The 23,211-nt window shown below is 42.7% G+C and overlaps 1 protein-coding gene across 1 annotated transcript in view; it reads right to left on the bottom strand.

The window, feature by feature from the left end:
* CACNA1G (calcium voltage-gated channel subunit alpha1 G) overlaps window positions 1-23,211 on the bottom strand; it is a 428,561-nt gene that overhangs the window by 151,335 nt on the left and 254,015 nt on the right. The window contains exons 21-24 of the mRNA XM_063458969.1: window positions 21,415-21,541; window positions 18,261-18,386; window positions 12,517-12,606; window positions 930-1,143 (exon numbers count right to left, since the gene is read on the bottom strand). Of these exons, the coding sequence (XP_063315039.1) occupies window positions 930-1,143; window positions 12,517-12,606; window positions 18,261-18,386; window positions 21,415-21,541 (557 nt within the window). The remainder of the gene's footprint in view (window positions 1-929; window positions 1,144-12,516; window positions 12,607-18,260; window positions 18,387-21,414; window positions 21,542-23,211) is intronic.

Raw genomic sequence — 23,211 nt, 5'->3', positions numbered from 1 at the left:
AGGGTCAAAAGGAAAGTCCCTTACATGCTCCTTGCCACCAACTTTGCCCTCGCCATGATGTGGCCGTTCACAGTTCCAGATTCTGCTGTAACTATTTGCTAAGATGGAGCTGTTGCACTCGGCATCATTTATAGAGTCATGTGACACTCCACCTACAGGTAGAGGCAATCTGGGTGAACAGGAAACCCCTACAAAATCTCTAAGGAAGCTTGGTTATCTGAAACTTTGGCTAAGGTTACCTGCCATGCTGCTCATGTTCCGGATCCTGCTCCTGCAACTGTTTAAGCTCTGCATATCTGCCCTCTGGTCTTTCCCTGATTCAGCATTATTGAGTTCCCCAGCTACTTGTACTTGGCTACTTTATTCATTTATGTTTTTGCTGCTTGCCTGGAACTCTGACCGACTGACCCCCGCTGCTCTTACATACATTGCTTCTCAATTCCAGTTGGATCATGTCCTCAATTCCAGTTTCACTAAGAGGCAGGTTCAGACTTCCCATTTATGCAGAGTACGCACCAACCTCCAGGTACCTGTCCTGTTAAAATCCGGCCTAGTGACTGCTGGCTTCAGCACTATGGGATTGCTGTATCAGTCAGAGGAATTTGATCTGTACATGAACTCTGACAGTCTCAAATGACAAGTATACACACTAAGCTACCATCACTGCAGATTTATCTTACAAGCTAGATTTTTTTAAGGGTGTGCTTTCTCACTGTTATTGGGTTTCAGCTCCTGATTGGCCTACCAGCTCAGGACACCAAGCATTGCCAGTCGCTATGTAGGGGGGAGGGGGGGGGGATCTGGCATTGTTGAAGCTAGAGAAGAGTAATTAAATAATTTTATCTAAGCATGTACACCTAACGTTTTTCATGCCCACTCAGAATATGGAGCATCTTCAGCAATAAGACAATTGGTCAAACAATACTGACCTGCCAGTTCCCTCTCCTTACACCTTCTCTTTTTCTCCATCCTTTTAAGTCTTTTTTCTTCTCGTCGTTTTGCTTCTTCTTCCTCCTGATTTTGTCGACACTTGTGAAAATTTTCCACTACTACTCCCACAAACATATTGAGGACAAAGAAAGCAACTATCAGGAGGAAAGAAATGAAGTACAGAAGCATCCAAGGGTTGTGGTTCATAACAGGCTGAAACACATAAATTTAAAAAAAGTAATTAAGATAATTATTAAAGCATGAAGTTGCACACAAACAGTTGTCAAAAAGTCATACATTTTAACATTCTTTGATCTGGCAATTCAGTCCTTGGTTTCACGCGTTCTGCACACTATCTCAAACATACCACATTCCCAAAGTCACTTTAAGAAATATAAGGACCTAGGATAACCTCTGTTTGCTGCCCCAAGGCATGATGATGAATAAAATATAAATATTATATTTGATGAATACAATATATATATATACACACCCACTGCTCAAAAAAATAAAGGGAACACTTAAACAACACAATGTAACTCCAAGTCAATCACACTTCTGTGAAATCAAACTGTCCACTTAAGAAGCAACACTGAGTGACAATCAATTTCACATGCTGTTGTGCAAATGAGATAGACAACAGGTGGAAATTCTAGGCAATTAGCAAGACACCCCCAATAAAGGAGTGGTTCTGCAGGTGGTGACCACAGACCACTTCTAAGTTCCTATGCTTCCTGGCTGATGTTTTGGTCACTTTTGAATGCTGACAGTACGTTCACTCTAGTGGTAGCATGAGACAGAGTCTACAACCCACACAAGTGGCTCAGGTAGTGCAGCTCATCCAGGATGGCACATCAATGCGAGCTGTGGCAAGAAGGTTTGCTGTGTCTGTCAGCGTAGTGTCCAGAGCATGGAGGCACTACCAGGAGACAGGCCAGTACATCAGGAGACGTGGAGGAGGCCATAGGAGGGCAACAACCCAGCAGCAGGACCGCTTCCTCCGCCTTTGTGCAAGGAGGAACAGGAGGAGCACTGCCAGAGCCCTGCAAAATGACCTGCAGCAGGCCACAAATGTGCATGTGTCTGCTCAAACGGTCAGAAACAGACTCCATGAGGGTGGTATGAGGGCCCGACGTCAAACAGGTGGGGGTTGTGCTTACAGTCCAACACCATGCAGGATGTTTGGCATTTGCCAGAGAACACCAAGATTGGCAAATTCGCCACTGGCGCCCTGTGCTCTTCACAGATGAAAGCAGGGTCACACTGAGCACATGTGACAAACGTGACAGAGTCTGGAGACGCCGTGCAGAACGTTCTGCTGCCTGCAACATCCTCAGGCATGTCCGGTTTGGCAGTGGGTCAGTAATGGAGTGTGGTGGCATTTCTTTGGGGGGCTGCACAGCCCTCCATGTGCTCGCCAGAGGTAGCCTGACTTCCATTAGGTACTGAGATGAGATCCTCAGATCCCTTGTGAGACCATATGCTGGTGCGGTTGGCCCTGGGTTCCTCCTAATGCAAGACCTGATGTGCCTGGAGTGTGTTAGCAGTTCCTGCAAGACGAAGGCATTGATGCTATGGACTGGCCCGTCTGTTCCCCAGACCTGAATCCAATTGAGCACATCTGGGACATCATGTCTCGCTCCATCCACCAACGTCACGTTGCACCACAGACTGTGTAATATTCTCTATGGCTATGTGCTGTGTGATTGTATACATTGATATATGTAAGGGTGGAGATATTTCAAAACTGCAGAGCTTGATATTATGTCTATCCAGGACGAGACTAGTCATTGGGAAATCGGCAAATGTCCAGCTTGTGGGCCAAGTTAGCAACAGAGCGAGGCCAACAGCGTGATCGAAAGAGGGAGCTCTGACCCTTCACAAGCTTGTGTGGACATCAAAATATGTTGCCCTTCTTAGAATGATGAAGTAGCAAGTTCAGGTTAAAAAGTAACACATTTATTTAGTATAATAAAATAAGAAAGAATGAGCAAAAGTATAAGTCCAAGAGTCACCAAAACGTGTTTCGCCGGGTTGGGGCTTCTTCAGTTGGTGGGTTTGGCTTTTATAAGTCCTGAAATTGAATTTACCGTAAGCTCTTTATATAGCATCATACCACACAATATAGTTAAATATATTTTAGTCAAATTGGATTTTAAGGCATTACAAATCAATTTTAACTTGGAGGACATCAAGTTCACAAATAATGCATTTGAGAAAACTTTATTCTCTTCCCAGTATACCATAAACAAGTTTGTGTAACTAGGCGCAAACTTGGTGCCCATCGTCGTGCCACTGATTTGTATGAAGAATGAGTCCTGAACCCCTTAAGGGGTTTAACAATTTTGGGGGTTTAACCCCTTAAGGACCAAACTTCTGGAATAAAAGGGAATCATGACATGTCATGTCATGTGTCCTTAAGGGGTTCAGGACTCATTCTTCATACAAATCAGTAACACGACGATGGGCACCAAGTTTGCGCCTAGTTACACAAACTTGTTTATGGTATACTGGGAAGAGAATAAAGTTTTCTCAAATGCATTATTTGTGAACTTGGTGTCCTACTATCTCTATATCGAGTATATATATATATATATATATATTTTTTTTTTATCTGGAAGGCTGGGGAGGAGAACTTTTTCTGGAATACTTAAATAATGACTGGGGGATTATTTTAACCTCTATGCACAGCATTTACCAAATACATTTTTTAGACCTGGAGATTTTTATTACCGATTCCAAGATCCATACCGGAAATTATTTTAAAGAGGTAGACGCCAATAATTACATTGAAAAATATAGTTGTCATTATGCACCATAGTTAGAGAGTACTTTCTTGTCTGCCTGGATCTGGAAGACCCACAGGAACTTAGCCCATTCATTCTCAACTACCCTTTGTGGTACGTCCCAAGCTGAACTTCCAGCCCATATTCTGTGCAGATGTTTTGGTACACAACCCAATCAACTTGGTAGTGTCTTTCAGTGTATGCTGTCTCTGATAACATCTTGCACCCGGCTATTATGGCATGAAACTTTTGACTGTAGAGTCTAGGTGGGGTCGAGAGGTATTAAAATCTCCTCCTGTTACATAGGTACATAGTTACATAGCTGAAAAGAGACTTCCGTCCATCAAGTTATGCCTTCCTCACATTTGTTTTTTGCTGTTGATCCAAAAGAAGGCAAAAAAAACCAGTTTGAAGCACAATTTTGCAACAAGCTAGGAAATAAATTCATTCTTGACCCCAAAATGGCAGTCAGATTTATCCATGGATCAAGCAGTTATTACCCTACATTGAAAGATTATTGTGGCAAACCTAGCCACTTCTGGACTATATGTATTGCAGGTTGTCCATAGGCTGAATGTATACTGTATGTCCTTACCTGTATAAGTGCTGTGTTATGGCCGTTCGCATGCTGGCAGCCGTACGCTGCCAGCATCCAAAGCATTCGTTCGACGAAACACGGCTATCCCAGCCGTTCGCCGTGCGAATGCAGGCTCCCCAGGTAGACCACACATTCACAAGTCGTGTGGCACCAATTAACCGATTGCAACAATGTTGCAATCGGTAATTAAGGGCTCTCCTAGGTGGCCGCCGTTCGGCTACCGACCATGCGGCGGTCGGCCATCTTGGATCCTTTGTCTCTGCAGCGGTGTTCGGTCGTCGAGAGCCTGGAACTGAAAACGGCTACTCAATGATCCGAACACCGCTGGACTTCCAGAGCGTTCGGGAGTTCCGCGTTCGGCACATTCTGTTCCCCATAGATGTTCGGTACTTTTAAACCGAACTCAATGTTTTAATGTATTTTGTGCGGCGTTCGGTTAGTTTAGCTGGGATCAGAGCGGTATTCTCACTAAATGTGCCCGCCGACCCCAGCTATCTACCGAACGGTCATTCGTCTAAAAGCGAGCAAAAATGTATAAAATATGGATTTCTGTATAAATTGTCGGTTTTGCTCCACGAGGGGATAATCCACTTAATCGTCCATTTTAGTGGGAGTATCCCTCTCGTGTAGCAATGCCTGTTGGGATAATTACAATGCCTGATGGGAGAAATCCCCTGTAACAGCTGTAAGGAAACCCCTTGCAAGGGGAACTGCATAAATATGGAAGTCTGTGAATAAAGCGAGTTAGTTGACTCCCAAACTGTGTTTCGTCCGGTTATTGGGAGGATGGGGAATATTGCCGTGCTTTCTGCTCTGACTGTGGATTTCCTGAGAATACCAACGGATATCGTGGACTAATATACTGCATTCCGTTACAATTGGTGGCAAGCGACGGGATCCGAACCTTACAGCCGAAAAGAGGAGTTCGTGTAACTGGAACTACCGAACAAGGAAAGCAAAGGCAATTCGTATGGAGATTGATTATACCATACTGAAACGACAGACTTTAAAGGAACTACTGGAAGCCAGAGGGAAAGTAGCCAGCAGCAAAACCAAGGCTACCCTAATCGCCGAGCTGATGGAGGGAGACCAAGCCCGCAGCGCTACACCCCCAGTAGTTATGGAGGAAACCCTCTACGAAAGAGAGATGAGGACCAGGCTAGCATTTTTGCCGCAGCCTATATCGGATGCCATGTTGAGCCTGGTGATGGCAAATGTGCAGGAATATGTTATGGCACACAGCCCGCAACACACCTTGACTCGAACCGAGTCCAACCCCGGGTCCCTTTACAACCCGGTAAAGCCCAAGATCCCGTACCAGGCCTTCAGAGCTTTTTGCGAGGAAAAGGACGAAATAGATGGGTACTTGCAGGACTTTGAAAGACTGTGTGATCTGCATGAGCTAGAATGGTCAGTATGGGTGCAACTGCTAGCAAGCAAACTAGCAGGTCGGGCAGCCGAAGCGTACCGTGCTGTGCCCAGTGAGGACAGCAAAGATTATGAAAAAGTAAAGCGCGCAATCTTGGAGAGGTATGCCATTACCCCAGAGGCATACCGGCGCAAGTTCAGACACTTACGCAAACCAGAGCGAGATTCGCACGCAGAATGGGCACACAAATTAGATCAAGCCTCCCAAGGGTGGATACAGGCCAGCAACGCCACCACCATGGAGGAATTGCGTCAGATGATGTTGCTGGAGCAATTTTTTAACGGATTGTCACCGGAGACTCAAGAATGGGTGCGGGACAGAAAACCCCTCACCCTAACCGAAGCGGCTAGATTGGCCGATCAACACTTTGATGCCCGGAGGCACCAGGGACCTGTAGCCAAAAGCTACCCCCGACCCACAGGACTACCTAGCGCTACACCATCTCTAGCGCCCACAGCCGCTCCGTTCCGTCCCTCACAAGGACAGATACCGCCACCTTCCAGATACAACGGGCGGGCCAACATCCAGGGCCATTCCTGTAAACAATGGGGGCATATGGCCCGAGAATGCACCCAGAATCGCGGCAGGCCCACCTGGAATCAGGGGCGTCCAAACCCCGCACCCAGGGCGGCTGCTCACCATTACCAGAGGGAACCAGCCACTCAGGATTTGTGGAGTGTTCATGCGGAGGAACCCCTGGGTATATTGCACGAAGTAATGTCGGTCCGAGCCACCGATAACCGGCAGCATCACCGGCAGCTGGTAACCCTTGAGGGGAACGAAGTTCAGGGACTGCGGGATTCGGGAGCTACCTTAACCCTAATAGCACCCCATTTGGTATCGGAGGGCACGCATACCGGCGGATCTGTGGCTGTTCGGGTAGCCGGGGGAGCTGTATACCGACTACCCACGGCAAAAGTACATTTGAACTGGGGTGCGGGAGAGGGGACAGTAGAAGTGGGACTAATGCAGAACTTACCAGCAGATGTTGTGCTAGGGAATGATTTGGGTCAGATGACCTCTGCCTTTGTTCCACAGGCCCCCTACCAGGAAGCCCATCCAGTAACCACACGGCAACAGGCTCGCACCACGGCTACACCGATACACTCTGAGGCTCAGGTAAGAGACCATGACCCCCACCCGACTCCCATATCCTGGGATACCCCGACTACCTTTGTCACTGAAGTACAGACCGATCCCACTCTACAAGTCTATAGGGACCGGGCCCAGGCTGACCAGACAGGGTTAGAGGGGGAGCATTACACGTGGGAGAAAGAGTTATTGTACCGTGTCACGGCCAAGGACGTGGGGGGGTCTGTCACCCTGACTAACAAACAGTTAGTAGTACGGCGGAAGTATAGGCAGGAGCTGCTCAGAATTGCTCACGATATCCCCTTGTCAGGACACCTAGGGATGACCCGTACCCGATACCGCCTGACGCATGCGTTTTTCTGGCCCGGAATCTCACAGGATGTGCGACAGTATTGCACCTCCTGCAACGTTTGCCAGCGAGTAGGTAAACGAGGGGATCGCCACAAGGCCAAGTTATGCCCCCTACCCATTATTGCCGAACCCTTCAGCAGGGTAGCAGTGGACATAATAGGGCCCCTGCCAAAACCCAGTCCCTCTGGTAAAAAGTATATTCTAACCGTGGTGGACTACGCCACCAGGTACCCCGAAGCTGTGGCTCTCCCTAACATTCACGCTGAAACCGTAGCTGAAGCCCTAATGAAAGTATTTTCCCGGGTAGGGTTTCCCCAGGAAATAATATCCGACCGGGGCACCCAATTTACTGCCGAGGTCACCCAACATATGTGGAAGGTATGTGGCATTAAGCCAATAGTCAATTCCGCCTACCACCCCCAGTCCAATGGACTATGTGAAAGGTTTAATGGGACGCTGAAGCAGATGCTTCGGACGTTCGGGGAAACCCACAAAGACTGGGAGAGGTTTCTGCCTCACCTGCTCTTTGCATATAGAGAGGTTCCCCAAGAATCAACCGGGTTCTCCCCATTTGAACTATTGTTTGGGAGAAGAGTACGGGGACCCTTAAACTTGATTAGGGAACACTGGGAGGGGGAGAGTACAGCTAGCGAAACCCCTATCGTATCATATGTACTGGAGTTCAGAGATCGTCTGGAGGCGCTAACTCAGGCTGTGCACACCAACCTCCAGGCGGCTCAGCAACGTCAGCGACGCTGGTACGATAGAGGAGCCAGGGACCGCAGCTTTCAAGTGGGACAGAAGGTTTTAATTTTAAAACCTGTCCGCACAGACAAGCTGCAGGCCATCTGGCAAGGCCCATACCAGGTAGTGGAGCAGCGATGCGACACTACCTATGTAATCGGCCCCTGCTCAGGGGTGGGGAAGAGACGCATGCTTCACGTAAACCTGCTCAAACCCTACCATGAGAGGATAGAAGATGTGACGGCAATCTGTGCCTCATCCTTAGAAGATCAGGAGAACTTGCCCCTACCTGATCTCCTAGAACCGGAAGAACCGGTAGAGCCTTCCCGGGGAGTTCAACTGGGGGAGCGGCTAAGCCCTCACGAGCGTGCCCAGGTACAGGCGCTGATCGTAGCTAAAGGGGCTACCTTCTCAAATTTACCTGGGTACACTCCGCAGGCCACACACCGAGTTGAAACCCCGGGACAGCTACCTATGCGACAGGCGCCATATAGGGTTCCGGAATCCGTCCGGACCCATATGAAGGCCGAGTTGGATGAAATGCTGCAGCTAGGGGTTATTGAACCCTCAGATAGCCCCTGGGCATCGCCGGTAGTCCTGGTGCCTAAAAAGGATGGCACTACCCGATTCTGCGTTGACTACCGGAGGCTGAATGACAAGACAGTGTCTGATGCCTACCCGATGCCTCGGATAGACGAGCTGCTAGATAAGATGGCACGGGGTCAGTATCTCACTACCATTGACTTATGTAAGGGATACTGGCAAATTCCTTTAGCCGATGATGCCATCCCCAAGTCGGCGTTTGTCACTCCGTTTGGCCTGTACCAGTTTAAGGTCATGCCCTTCGGAATGAAAAACGCTCCGGCTACTTTTCAGCGGATGGTAGATCGGCTACTGGACGGCTTCCAGGACTATGCCTGTGCCTATCTGGATGACATAGCCATCTTCAGCCAGACCTGGGAAGATCACCTAGATCATATAGGGGCGATCTTAGACCGTATTGGGGAAGCCGGGTTAACTTTAAAACCGAGTAAGTGCCACGTAGGTATGGCCGAGGTGCAGTATCTGGGACACCGAGTAGGGTGTGGGCAGCAGAGACCCGAGCCAGCCAAAATTGAGGCCGTAGCTAAGTGGCCTACCCCCAGGACCAAAACCCAGGTGCTAGCGTTTCTAGGGACTGCAGGGTATTATAGGAAATTTGTACCCGACTACAGCACCCTGGCCAAACCCCTGACGGACCTGACCAAAAAGAACCTTCCTCGACTGGTTGTCTGGGCCCCAGAGTGTGAGCAGGCATTCCAACAACTCAAGACCGCCCTAACTAATGCTCCCGTGTTAACTGCTCCTGATCCAACTAAAAGATTTCTTGTCCACACAGACGCTTCAATGTTTGGATTGGGGGCAGTGCTGAGTCAAGTGGGAGCCGATGGCGGAGAACATCCCGTAGCCTACTTAAGCCGCAAATTGTTGCCCCGTGAAGTGAGCTACGCCGCTATTGAGAAGGAATGCCTGGCCGTGGTGTGGGCCCTTAAAAAGTTACAGCCGTATTTGTATGGACAACCTTTTTCCTTACTCACAGATCACAACCCGTTGGTGTGGCTAAACCGTGTATCTGGGGACAACGCCAGGCTGCTGCGCTGGAGTTTGGCGCTGCAGCCTTTTGACTTTACCATCCACTACCGGCCAGGAAAACAAAACGGTAACGCTGACGGGTTATCCAGACAGACTGAACTAGAGAAGTGATCTGTGAGTACTCCCCCGGACATCCCCAAGCCGATCCGTTGGGATCAGACTGTGTATGCCGGCTTGGTTCTGGGGGAGCATTGTGGCAAACCTAGCCACTTCTGGACTATATGTATTGCAGGTTGTCCGTAGGCTGAATGTATACTGTATGTCCTTACCTGTATAAGTGCTGTGTTATGGCCGTTCGCATGCTGGCAGCCGTACGCTGCCAGCATCCAAAGCATTCGTTCGACGAAACACGGCTATCCCAGCCGTTCGCCGTGCGAATGCAGGCTCCCCAGGTAGACCACACATTCACAAGTCGTGTGGCACCAATTAACCGATTGCAACAATGTTGCAATCGGTAATTAAGGGCTCTCCTAGGTGGCCGCCGTTCGGCTACCGACCATGCGGCGGTCGGCCATCTTGGATCCTTTGTCTCTGCAGCGGTGTTCGGTCGTCGAGAGCCTGGAACTGAAAACGGCTACTCAATGATCCGAACACCGCTGGACTTCCAGAGCGTTCGGGAGTTCCGCGTTCGGCACATTCTGTTCCCCATAGATGTTCGGTACTTTTAAACCAAACTCAATGTTTTAATGTATTTTGTGCGGCGTTCGGTTAGTTTAGCTGGGATCAGAGCGGTATTCTCACTAAATGTGCCCGCCGACCCCAGCTATCTACCGAACGGTCATTCGTCTAAAAGCGAGCAAAAATGTATAAAATATGGATTTCTGTATAAATTGTCGGTTTTGCTCCACGAGGGGATAATCCACTTAATCGTCCATTTTAGTGGGAGTATCCCTCTCGTGTAGCAATGCCTGTTGGGATAATTACAATGCCTGATGGGAGAAATCCCCTGTAACAGCTGTAAGGAAACCCCTTGCAAGGGGAACTGCATAAATATGGAAGTCTGTGAATAAAGCGAGTTAGTTGACTCCCAAACTGTGTTTCGTCCGGTTATTGGGAGGATGGGGAATATTGCCGTGCTTTCTGCTCTGACTGTGGATTTCCTGAGAATACCAACGGATATCGTGGACTAATATACTGCATTCCGTTACAATTATATCCTTGAATATTCTGTTTTTGCAAGTATGCATCTAGTAGCTATTTGAACATCTGTATGGACTCTGATAAAACCACTTCTTCTGTAATATAAGTTCTCTCACAAGGATTTTATCTTGACATTTTCTTGAAAGTGTTTTATTCGGAAAACAAATATTAATAAATGAAACTGACTTTGTCACACCTTTTACGATCAGAAATCGTCCTTCAGTATGTAATAATTGTTCTTTATATGTGAAAGCTACATGCTTAGCAGGACCTTCTGGACATAGCAAGTGAATAATTACTAAAATATCCCAAGGGGAAATTGTATTTTTTTCGGTTGGGCTTTGACGCTTTTGATTCTACAAAAATTAGTCTCTTGAATGAAAATTACATCTGCTTTAAGGAGATTATAATCAGTTACTGACACTGTCCATTTTCTGGGATATTTATCACTTTAGCCTTATGTGAAATAATGTGAATTTGCATTATAAAGAAATAAATATATATATATATATATAACATTTGTGATATGAACATATAAAAGACAGCATCCAAGTGAAAATGATGTGTATTAGACATGTGCAATTCGTTTTGTTTTATTTTTATATAAATTTTAATGCAAGCCCTGGCCAGCCACCACAGTACTTAACCATTGCAGGATTTCTTTATAACTATTTTCCCACTGGCTACTAGTTATGGAAGCAGGCAAATAGTTCATGGTTTTAAATCTAATCCTGGAGTTTAACCATTTAGACTAAAACCTGCTGGCCAGATGACATCCTGACCAAATTCAGGCTTGTTTGGATAATGCTCTGACAAACCCAGACATAATTGGTTTAAACAATGTCCAGATTTTGCAGTCTCAGTGGCTGCATATTGCACCAAATGTTTTTTATTTCCCAATTCGGTACAGGGTGATTCAGACTTTAGTGAAAAACCTTGCTAGTGTTTAAAACTTACAATGTGTCACTGTTAAAATGTTTAACAGTGACACATTGTATGGACTGTACAATTTGTGTCAGGTCAAATAACGCTTTCTTTGTGTATGTTGCTGCCCACTTTATTGAGTATATTGGTTACCATTTTATACCTATTCACTTATTTCAGATCAAATAAGCAGTAAATGTTTTAAAACCAGGTGTGTTGTACTATTGCACTACAAAATTGAACTAGCTGTAAGGCTAAAATGTGGTTTGCTGTTGTTTTAGAATCTACACCACATTCTATGACCTGAGATAATACTCTGGCATGGGTCTTGATTCAATATTGATGGATACGCTTTTAAGATGATTTAATAATTTTTGACTAAACTTTTACAATTATTTTTCAAAATATTAAAATATAAAAAATATTTATTTAAAAAATAGATTATTAAAAATCAAAATTATAGCAATATTAAAATATTTTTCATAATATTTTTTTTAAATTAAAAAATACATTTAGCCAACAGTTTATTTAACAATATTAAATCAAGCCCACTGTTATTTACTAAAGTGAGAATTCAAAGTGAATTCAAAGGGAATTTTAAATTTACGTCCAGATAGCTGAACTAAAAACATTGCTGATTTTCCAGCTTGGATATTTTGACTTGAAAATTTTAATTTACTTTGAATTATTTAATTTAGTGACTAAACTCGCCAGTATTTCACTGCACTAGAAGAAGGAAAGGGGGTTTACTCTGCTAAATTATGGTGAATCTCATTGGTGCACAAAGAAGTGTAGTTTAACTATAATGTAAGATTAAAAAGTAAGAAATATCAACAAAATGTAGAGTAAGTTTTAAAAATGCTATATGATAGTGCAGATAAACTGCGTACCTGTTGATCTACTCCAACAGCATCAAGTCCATCATACATTATGTCTACCCATCCATCTTTTGATGCCAACACGAACAAAGACATTAGCGCCTATTCAAATAAAAGAGACATATATATTACAAAGGCTACAATAGTCGGAGATTTCTGTATTTCAGAAAAGCAATTCAGTTTTATGATATTTGTAATACCTACATTACTACTTATTAGACTTGTGCATTTGGTATCAAACAAATTAAAATTAGCTTTTAAAAAAATATGGAATATCAATAGATTTTGAATATCATAGCATGCCACAGCATTTTAATATCTTTCATTCACAAAATCAAGATTTAAACATTTTATGCAGTGAAACAAGTAGTACAACATTAGCGAGAGGAAAATTGCACAAAAAAATTATAACACATTAATTCCACAAAAATAGTGAGTTTGAAATGTGCCCATTTTTAACTTTAATTTTAAAGAATTATAAAATACAATAATAATTGTATTCCTTGAAGTGATAAAATGGTATGTAATATAATTTAACAATCAACATCTGGTTATTATATATTTCTGGACAACATGCTTTTTCATTTCTTTTAACTTTACATACATTTAAAAAAAATATGTATACTGTCTTTTAGGAATCATCATATAAACGTGCCCATATGTCTTCTTAAAAAAATGGCATTCATATCGATTATGCTCCAATACAAGAGGGCAATTTATATATATTCCTAAAAAAATAAAAAATAAACTCACTGGACTTCTTATATGACTAATAAGCTAATCCTTTATTAATTCATAACTTCGTCAACATTTCAGTCCTCCCTCTGACTTTTTTGAAGACAATATACACGAAACATAATGCCATTTAAATAACTCGGGGAAAATGTGTGGGAAAAAAACACAAAAAAATTAAGTCATTTGACCTAGGTTTGTGATAAAATGGTTAAATTAAAAGTTTCCAAATGATCTTAGTAACACAGCATGTGGGATGTACTTTCTACAAATATATATTTGGATTCTGCGACTGCAATTAATGTTTTAATCTCAGCAAAGTTTGCAACGTTGTGACTCACTCCTTGCAGTATTTGTTTTATAACTTCTAAAAATCAATCCAAATTCTTGACATATTGAGCATTTTAACAATTAGAACTAGTGAATAGTGAATCGATTTTAAGTTAGTTTTGTTTATGGTGTGTAGAAATTATGAAATGTAAAACTAAACAAAAAAAAATGTGCTTTTCAAATTGTTACCCATTTATTAATATTTTATTCCTATTTTATTTTATTCCTGTTTAATATTGCATCATGTATATGTGTAGGTATCAAAAGACAGATATATTTCTCCTCAATAAATTATATATAATATGTATGGGTGCACTTAGAAGAAAGGGGGAAATTGCTGTAGAATGAACACATTGCCGCTCACTTAAGGGGTTAATAGTTAGGGATTGCTATATAGGAAATAGTGCCAGTTAATTGTGCAAGATTACCTAACCAGTAAGTTTATAGGAGGAATCCCATTTCTGTTTCTATCATATACATTTATACTGTCTTTTTGTGCATATTTGTGGCAATCTCTCTGCAGCATCTCAACAGTATTGTTCAAGGAACCATCAGATATTCTCATATGCCTATTATGATAAAACAAAATTGTCTGAAACAAAATCTTTTACTGTGGTGCTTAAAGAACCTTTTTTTGTAATTAAATTAATTTGGTATCAGAGCTGTAGTTTAAATCTGTATTAAATACTGATTGATAGTAATGTTTGTCTTCACTACGTATGTCAATATATATATATATATATATATATATATATATATTCTGATGGTGTTATACAATTAGAAAGAAAGCAGAGAAGAAATAAATAATATTTCTAAAACAAATTTTTAAATAAAATATCTAGCAGATTATCTTAGTGTGTGGATTTATCACAGCCCTCTATGAAAGGTGAAATTTATATTCACTGTAGGTTTTTCAAGACACCTGTGAATCAATTCTTTCTTTATAGAACCCTAAGAGGTTATTTAGAACATTATAGCACAGTTAGTAAAGTATAACAAAGGTTTGACCTCTGCTACACATCTTGAGCACATTTTTGATTTATCTCTCATAGTATATTTTGATGGCTTATGGCTAAGATGTTGCACAACAGAGGCACTTTTATTGGAAATCTTTCACTATAAATGAAGGCTCATTATTAGAAGCATCCACAAGTACATTTTCTTTTTGCTGATCTATGACGTCTGCCAGCTTGTGGAGCCTCTCTACCTACTAGTGTTCCATACCTACAAGCATCTATAGTGCATATATCTCAGCCAAGCGACATTTAAGAGCTAGTGTAAAATCCTCTGAGAAAGATTATGGAAGAATAGTAAAATGGAATCTGCAATTGATAAAAAGGGGACATTGGTAAGATGTTTCTTGATTGTCATTATCCCTGGCAAATGCAGCCCACATAATAGAAGATACTCCAGAGACTTATTGCACAATGCAGAACCATTAGTCTGAGATGGTGTGCAGAAAGAGTGCTGGATACCTAACTCAAACCTTAATTTCCCCCAAATCCAAGTGTTAGCCTCTGTCCAAGACTACCCCAGGCCTTGATCACCCCTCACCAATGTGCCTTGTTACACAGATGTCCCTTCTGTTATTTAAACCCAAACCTGCAGTTCAGTGCCCTGTCGTGGTTTCCATCCTGTTGGTTATCAGAAAGCGCATTCCTGATTCTGATTATTGGTTTTTGATCTTGGCTTGACTTCACTTCCCGTATTTCTGGTATCCTTGACCCTTTGGCTTTGTTCTTTCTGTATTTGTTCCTTTCTGTATTCCTGACCTCGGGTCATGACTGTTTATTCTATTACGTTAATTCCGGCATTCTAAGGCCCGGTAATACGTTGTTACTGTTTGTATTTGTTACGTGTTTTACTTAATTCTGCGTGTTGGGCCACTGGTTAGTCCTGACAGTAAAACAGTTTGCAACCTGATGGCAAGGACTTTTGAAAAGAGTTTAACATGCAAATTAAGCAACAGGATCAGATGATAACTGCTGCACGTCTCAGGGTCTTTCACAGGTTTTAATAGGACTGTAATCGTGGCGGCCAGGGACTCGTAACTAAATCCTCGGCCATCTGCAATCACGTACAATGTTTTTGTTCATCTACGGACCAGTTTCTTATATTATCCAAAAGATAACCCATTCAGGCATTGAGCTGTTCCAATTTAAGCCTTCTTGATGGCTTTGGATATTTCTTCTTTGCTAATAGGGGGATCTACTGTCTCCTCCACCTCAGGATTTACCGAAGTTGTTGCAAAGTCTCATAGATAATCCTTGATCCGGGCGAGCCTATTTGCCTTCGATGTTTGAGTGTGGATCATAGGAATAATGTACAGTGAATTATAAAATTACCTAAATTCATTGGCTATATTGTTCAGAAGGCAAGACGTAGCCGGATGATAATTGAATAATTTCATTCTGTTCACCTGTGTGCTCTGTTGTATACCCCTCAGCATTCGGGCGAGAAATTTATCCTTCTTGTTTGTGTGGGCATAAAAGAAGTCCCTTGATCACTGCAAAGATCTATGCCCGTGCGTGAGAAGCTCTGTCAGCCATCGTCTCACCTCCAGCAGCTCCCTCCCCCTCAACCTGAGATTGCTTATGTTGTTTTTCTAATCCTGTAATTTAACTATAAAGATCAGTCATCTGCTGGAGAGTTGTTGTTTTTTTTGCCAGTGGCTATGCAGATTAGTGTTTCTCTCATTGAGCTTCCCAAAGAGTAATGGGTGATATGTCTTCCGACTCATTCTCCTGGAAGTAAAGGTCCGAAGCCTGATTAAGTTGTTCCCTAACATCAGGTTCCAGGGGTAATGCTTCATTAAACCTCCATGACCACACAGACAGTCAGTAGAGAGGAGAATTCAGCTTAAACTGAACTGGCCCATGATCAGACCATGTAAAATAGTCAATATCCGCTTTAAGCAAGTCTCGCGAGAGCTGCGACGTCTGAGCGTTGCCACGGGTTACCGTGGCAACGCTCCACACTGCACTCAGACCGCAAGACTTACAGTGGGGAGCTGACAGGGGAGCTGACCGGAACGCAGGAGAAGGGAGCTGACAGGAGCTGCAGGAAAGGTAAGTTATAGGTAGCTCTCCAGCACAGCCCATCCACTGGACCGCCAGGGAATGAGAGCCCCCTCCCTGGCCAGCTAACAAGCAGGGAGGGGGGATGAAAAAAAAATTTAATATTATTATAATAAAATAAAAATGTTAACAATATTTAAAAAATAATAATAATATTAAAATAATAATAAAAAAATAATAAAAATGCCCACCCCCACCAAGGTTACACACTCTGCATCACATACACACACACACACACACTGCATTCATACACACACTGCATTATACACACACTGCATTCATTATATACACACACTGCATTATATACACACACTGCATTCATACACACACACACTGCATTCATTATATACACACACTGCATTATATACACACACTGCATTCATGCACACACACACTGCATTCATACAAACACACACTGCATTCATGCACACACATACTGCATTCATACACACACACACTGCATTCATACACACACTGTATTGTATACACACACTGCATTCTATACATACACTGCATTCATTATATACACACACACTACACAAACACTCTGCATTCATTATATACACACACACTGCATTATATACACACACACTGCATTCATTATATACACACACACTACACAAACACTGCATTCATTATATACACACACTGTGAATAAATATTCAATTAATATAATTTTTTCGGGATCTAATTTTATTTAGAAATTTACCAGTAGCTGCTGCATTTCCCACCCTAGTCTATACTCGAGTCAATAAGTTTTCCCATTTTTTTGGAGTAAAATTAGGGGACTCGACTTATATTCGGGTCGACTTATACTCGAGTATATACGGTAAGTCAAAATGAAGCCAAAGTCAAATACCAGAAAAAACACGATCAGGAACACACTCTCGGATAACCAGCTAGTGGAAACCACGACAGGGCACTGACAGTAAGGTAATTTGAGTTTTAATAATCCTCCTTAGGCTGTAATTGACTGTCTCTGACCTCGCTGGGGACCAGAATAGAAAGAGGTCGTCGGGCAGCTGTTTGCCGCGACCAAGGTAAGTATGAGATTTTTTTGTCGGTGTGGCCGCCATGTTTCAGTGCGGCCACACCGGCAGAATCGCGGGAAGCCGTGACACAGGCATATTGACATATGTTTATAATTTTTTTTTTTAAAAAGAACAGAGATGGTACATTAAGTTGGAGCTAACTACATAACGTTAGGCATTAAGGTTCTACAAGTTAGAGGTATCTCATCACACTGTGGTCTACCACAGGTATAAAGGAGAGCAGAATGCTAAGTATAATAGAATGCTGAATATAATACTGGTGTTGGCAGCACCATAACATACAAATAAATCCCTATGATTATTGAATTTTGTCTTCATAAGAAATAGGAAAATATGTTGCTCCGTTGCCAATGAAACAATAGAATCTTCTTGGCATTTGATATGGAGATAACCCCAATTAAGCAAATACTAACTTAAGAAATTATGTTTTCATCTACAAAGCAAAGTAGTAAAATATAAACACAACTTTTATGTGCAAAGCATAATTCCTACGATCCCATAACAATATATTGTAACAATCATAAGGCCATAACACAAATCTTTATGGGTTTTTATTTTTACATACCTGACCAAGATTATCAAAATTATATTTGTGTCGAGCCCATTTATATTTTGCTTCAAGGCAGTCAGATTTATTGGTTATATTTCTTGTGTCCTCTCCAAGGCAATAATAAAATTTTCCTTTGAAAAGCTAAAAATTAGGGAAAATTCAATTCAATATTTTAGACAAATGAATGGGTCAAGTGTGCCAACACATCTGAAAAAAGGAAAGCTGGATCATTTTATGCGTTTGTGACTTAAAATCCTAAAACTTCCAATGGTAGTTTAAAAAAACAAGTCTTTACTAAATAAACAACATTATTGAACTATATTATAAAATTACTAAATTTTATTATATTAATGCTAAATTTGATAACTGTCAGGTTACTGTTTTCTTTACTTTATTTAAAGGTTGTCCTATAGAATGGTATTTAGTTGGAAGTGCATATAAAGTCACAAGTAAAGCAAAACTTGCTCAATATAAAAACTTGCTCAATATAATTACAAAAATACAAGAATATGCTATTCACTTCAGTGGCTAAATATATAGTGAACACACTGGACCATTGTTACCTGGAAGTAGAGATGTCCCGAACAGTTCGCCGGGAACTTTTCGCCAGCGAACATAGCTTGTTCGCGGTCGCCGCGGCGGGCGAACATATGCGATGTTCGGTCCGCCCCCTATTCGTCATCATTGAGTAAACTTTGACCCTGTACCTCACAGTCAGCAGACACATTCCAGTCAATCAGCAGCAGACCCTTCCTTCCCAGACCATCCCACCTCCATGACGAATAGGGGGCGGACCGAACATCGCATATGTTCGCCGCGGTGACCGCGAACAAGCTATGTTCGCCAGCAAACAGTTTCCGGCGAACTGTTCGGGACATCTCTACCTGGAAGTAGAACACTCCACTGCCCCCCTAAAATATTTATCAATATTCAGTAAATATACCCCCAATGCAAACATGCATGCAATTATTTCTTACATTTGCATTGGTGGTATATCCAAAACTGCATGCAAAAGCTGAAGACTCCTTGTCTGCAGACTGTGCAAACCCTCCCCTTCCAACTCCGCCAAGACTTTCTGTGGCTGTCCAATCACAGTTCATCCCAATGCAGCTCAATGAGAAGTTTTTGAGAGGCAGATGCTGTGAGCATTTGCCTGACTCTTAAATTTAGCTCCATTGAGCTTAACAACCAGGACCTGGACCAGTTGTCTCACAGCTAAAGGGATGTAACAAGGTTAATTTAGGAAAGTGCTATTTTCTATTAAAATCTGCACTTTTTGTAAAAGCACTTCAGCAAGCTAAAGTGCTTCTGAGGTCTTAAGTGTCCCTTTAACAGGCGGCAGAACACATAAAAGAGTAAACAAAAAGTCAAAAGAGGAGCAAAACAGTTTAATAAATAGCAAACATAAACTTACCATTTTGCAATGTGGATGTGCATCAAGAAAAATATAGGTGTTCAATTTATTGCTGTAAAAAGCTTACTTAGTGCATGCGCACTTCACCTTCAACTGTCTGAACAATTAGCCCTTAGTGTTTGCATACACCAGACTTGCCAAATTGTACAGCTTTCATAGAAAGTTATATAAGTATATATATACAGGGGCGTATTAGCCGCGAGGCAAACAAGGCATTTGCCTTGGGCGCATTTTCCAGGGGGCGGCAAAAAAAGCCGCCCCCCAAATGCCCAAGGCAAAGGTCTTGTTAGCCTTGCGGCTAACAGACATGCTGGGCTGCTTCTGGGCGGTCGGGCGGCGCTGCTGGGCGGGCGGCGAGGGAGCACTCCCCCTGAGCTGTCTGCTCAGCTCCCTCGCGCGCCGCAGAGTGAGGCTGGGAGCCGGAATATGACGTCATATTCCGGCTCCGCCTCCCAGCCTCACTGTGCGGCGCGCGAGGGAGCTGAGCAGACAGCTCAGGGGGAGTGCTCCCTCGCCGCCCGCCCAGCAGCGCCGCCCGACCGCCCAGCAGCCACTGGACCACCAGGGAGAAAGATGACCCCCCCCCAGCATTCCCAAAGGTAAGGAGGCTGGGGGGGTTAAAGTAAAAAAAAAAAAAGGTGTTAATGTGAGTGAGTGTGTGTGTGTCTGTGAGTGTGTGTGTGTGTGTGTGTGTGAGTGAGTGTGTGTGTGTCTGTTAGTGAGTGTGTGTGTGTCTGTTAGTGAGTGTGTGTGTGTCTGTTAGTGAGTGTGTGTGTGTGTGTCTGTTAGTGAGTGTGTGTGTGTGTCTGTTAGTGAGTGTGTGTGTGTCTGTTAGTGAGTGTGTGTGTGTCTGTTAGTGAGTGTGTGTCTGTTAGTGAGTGTGTGTCTGTTAGTGAGTGTGGGTGTCTGTGAGTGAGTGTGGGTGTCTGTGAGTGAGTGTGTGTTTTGCCTGTGAGTGAGTGTGTGTTTTGCCTGTGAGTGTGTGTGTGTTTTGCCTGTGAGTGTGTGTGTGTTTTGCCTGTGAGTGTGTGTGTGTTTTGCCTGTGAGTGTGTGTGTATTTAGAATGCGGGGCGGGGTAAAGGTTGGATGGGGGTGGCGCGCGGGGGGGGGGGGGGCGCCTGAGTTTTGTGCTGCCTAGGGCAGCACAAAACCAGGATACACCACTGTATATATATATATATATATATATATCAATACACTAATATAGTTATAGTATGCACAATTATAGTGTGCAATTGTAAGCTTGTCTTTCCAGCCTTCCAACAGTCCTGATTTTGACAGGACATTCCTGATTTCCTACCCTGTCATCCTAATTTTGTTTCCTGATTAAGGGGACAGTGACCCTGAACCCAACAGTTCGTTTAAAGGGGCACTATAGGCACCCATACCACTTCATCTCATTGAAGTAGCCCTATTCCATTAACCCTGCAATGTAAAACAAGCTATACTTCCTATTAGCAGATGTGCACATTGCATTCATATGTGGAAATGCATGTATGTTCAGATGCATATAAGCACAAAGGCAAACATACACAAGTGCAAGTGAAAATTACTATTATATACACATTTTTACATATAGTCAGAATGTCTATAATTTTATATACTTTTTGACAAATAACAAGTCAATGAAGATTGAATAATGAACCCGAGTTAACAAATATCACAGCAGGCCAAGCTATTCATTCCTATTCAGTAGTTTAATACAATTTTATCTACAATATTAGGGAATGTTTCTAAATGTACTCATACTATACCTGAACTCCAAGGATCCCAAATATGATGAAGAAGGCACAGCAGATTACCACAATGTTACCAATTGGTTTTAATGAAGACATTAAGGTCTCAACTACAAGCTTTAATCCTTGAGCACGGCTGATAACCCTAAAAGGTGAAACACAAAATATAATTTAAATAATAAAATATTAATATATTCAAATTTAGATTTAATGTGACATTTTAGTTTAACCTTGTTGTCCACTGATTGATTAAATGCATCTCTATGAGGAGATGCTGATTGGCCAGAGCTGTGTTTGGCTTGTGCTGGCCCTGCATCTAATCTGCCTCCTTGACAGTCTCAGCCAATCCTATGGGAAAGCATGTGATAGGCTCATAGAATCACTTCTAATGATGTCAGCCAAGCAGGCAGATCAAGGGCACAGCCAGTAGCTGCAGACTTGAATAACTATAGGGTCAGGAATATTTTTTTTTAATTTGTTTACTTATTTATTATGCTTTTAAGTGCAAACAATATATAACAACAATATTTAAAACTAAAAGTGTTTTTCCATGCTTTTCTGGTTTTACTGTTATTGACGTAGTAATGTAGAATTATAATTACAACAGCAGTGCATGCTTATATATTCTGTAACCATTTTCTGTGTTACAGTACCTATATATATATATATATATTTCTTTTTAGAAAGGCACCTTTATAGCTTAAAGGACCACTATAGTGCCAGTAATACAAACTTGTTTTGACAGCTGCTAGAGGCGCTTCTGCGCTTCTCACTGTGATTTTCACAGTGAGAAGATGCCAGTGTCCATAGGAAAGCATTGAGAATGCTTCCTATGGACTGACTAAATGCGTGCGCGGCTCTTGCCGCATGCGCATTCAGCTAATGACGTCGGAAGGAGGAGGAGAGTCCCCAGCGCCGAGGGTGAGTGTTTAACCCCTTCCTCCCCCTTCAGCCTGGCGGGAGTGGAACCCTGAGGGTGGGGGTACGCTCAGGGCACTATAGTACCCCCACCCTCAGGGTTCCACTCCCGCCAGGCTGAAGGGGGAGGAAGGGGTTAAACACACACCCTCGGCGCTGGGGACTCTCCTCCTCCTTCCGACGTCATTGGCTGAATGAGCATGCGCCAAGAGCCACGCACTCATTCAGTCAGTCCATAGGAAGCATTCTCAATGCTTTCCTATGGACGCTGGCATCTTCTCACTGTGAAAATCACAGTGAGAAGCGCAGAAGCGCCTCTAGCAGCTGTCAATGAGACAGCCACTAGAGGCTGGATTAACCCATATGTAAACAGCAGTAGCAGTTTCTCTATCACTTAGCTCCTGGAAACTGCTATGTTTACAGCAGGCAGGGTTAATCCTAGATGGACCTGGCACCCAGACCACTTCATTAAGCTGAAGTGGCCTGGGTGCCTATAGCCCATTATTAATCCATTATTTTCTTATAAATTAACCTCCTCTCGTTCATTTCTATTTTTATAATCCCCTATGACTTTTATATACATCTAATATAGTGCTAGTGGGATTAAAATGCTATTCCTAATTATCAAAACAAACAAAATTAGTAAATTTAGTATAATTATGGCCAATTTCTCCTTTAGCAGCTTTATAATTGCACGACAATAAAATAGCCTTGACCATAGCCATGATAAGATCCCAGAAATCACTTGTATGTTGTTCTAACAACTTCCTTCAAGCTCCACCTTTCTTCAAACAACAAGTCTAACACTTATTTTGGTTTACACAACACTCTAATTAACAATACCTTCTGAACTATACACTTAAACTGCTTCATTAAGCTAAAGTTGTTTTGGTGACT

This window comes from Pelobates fuscus, chromosome 6 (assembly GCF_036172605.1).
Source record: "Pelobates fuscus isolate aPelFus1 chromosome 6, aPelFus1.pri, whole genome shotgun sequence".
NCBI lineage: Eukaryota > Metazoa > Chordata > Amphibia > Anura > Pelobatidae > Pelobates > Pelobates fuscus.
Note: the sequence above shows the minus strand (reverse complement) of the source record. Positions and strands in the feature narration are given on the sequence as shown.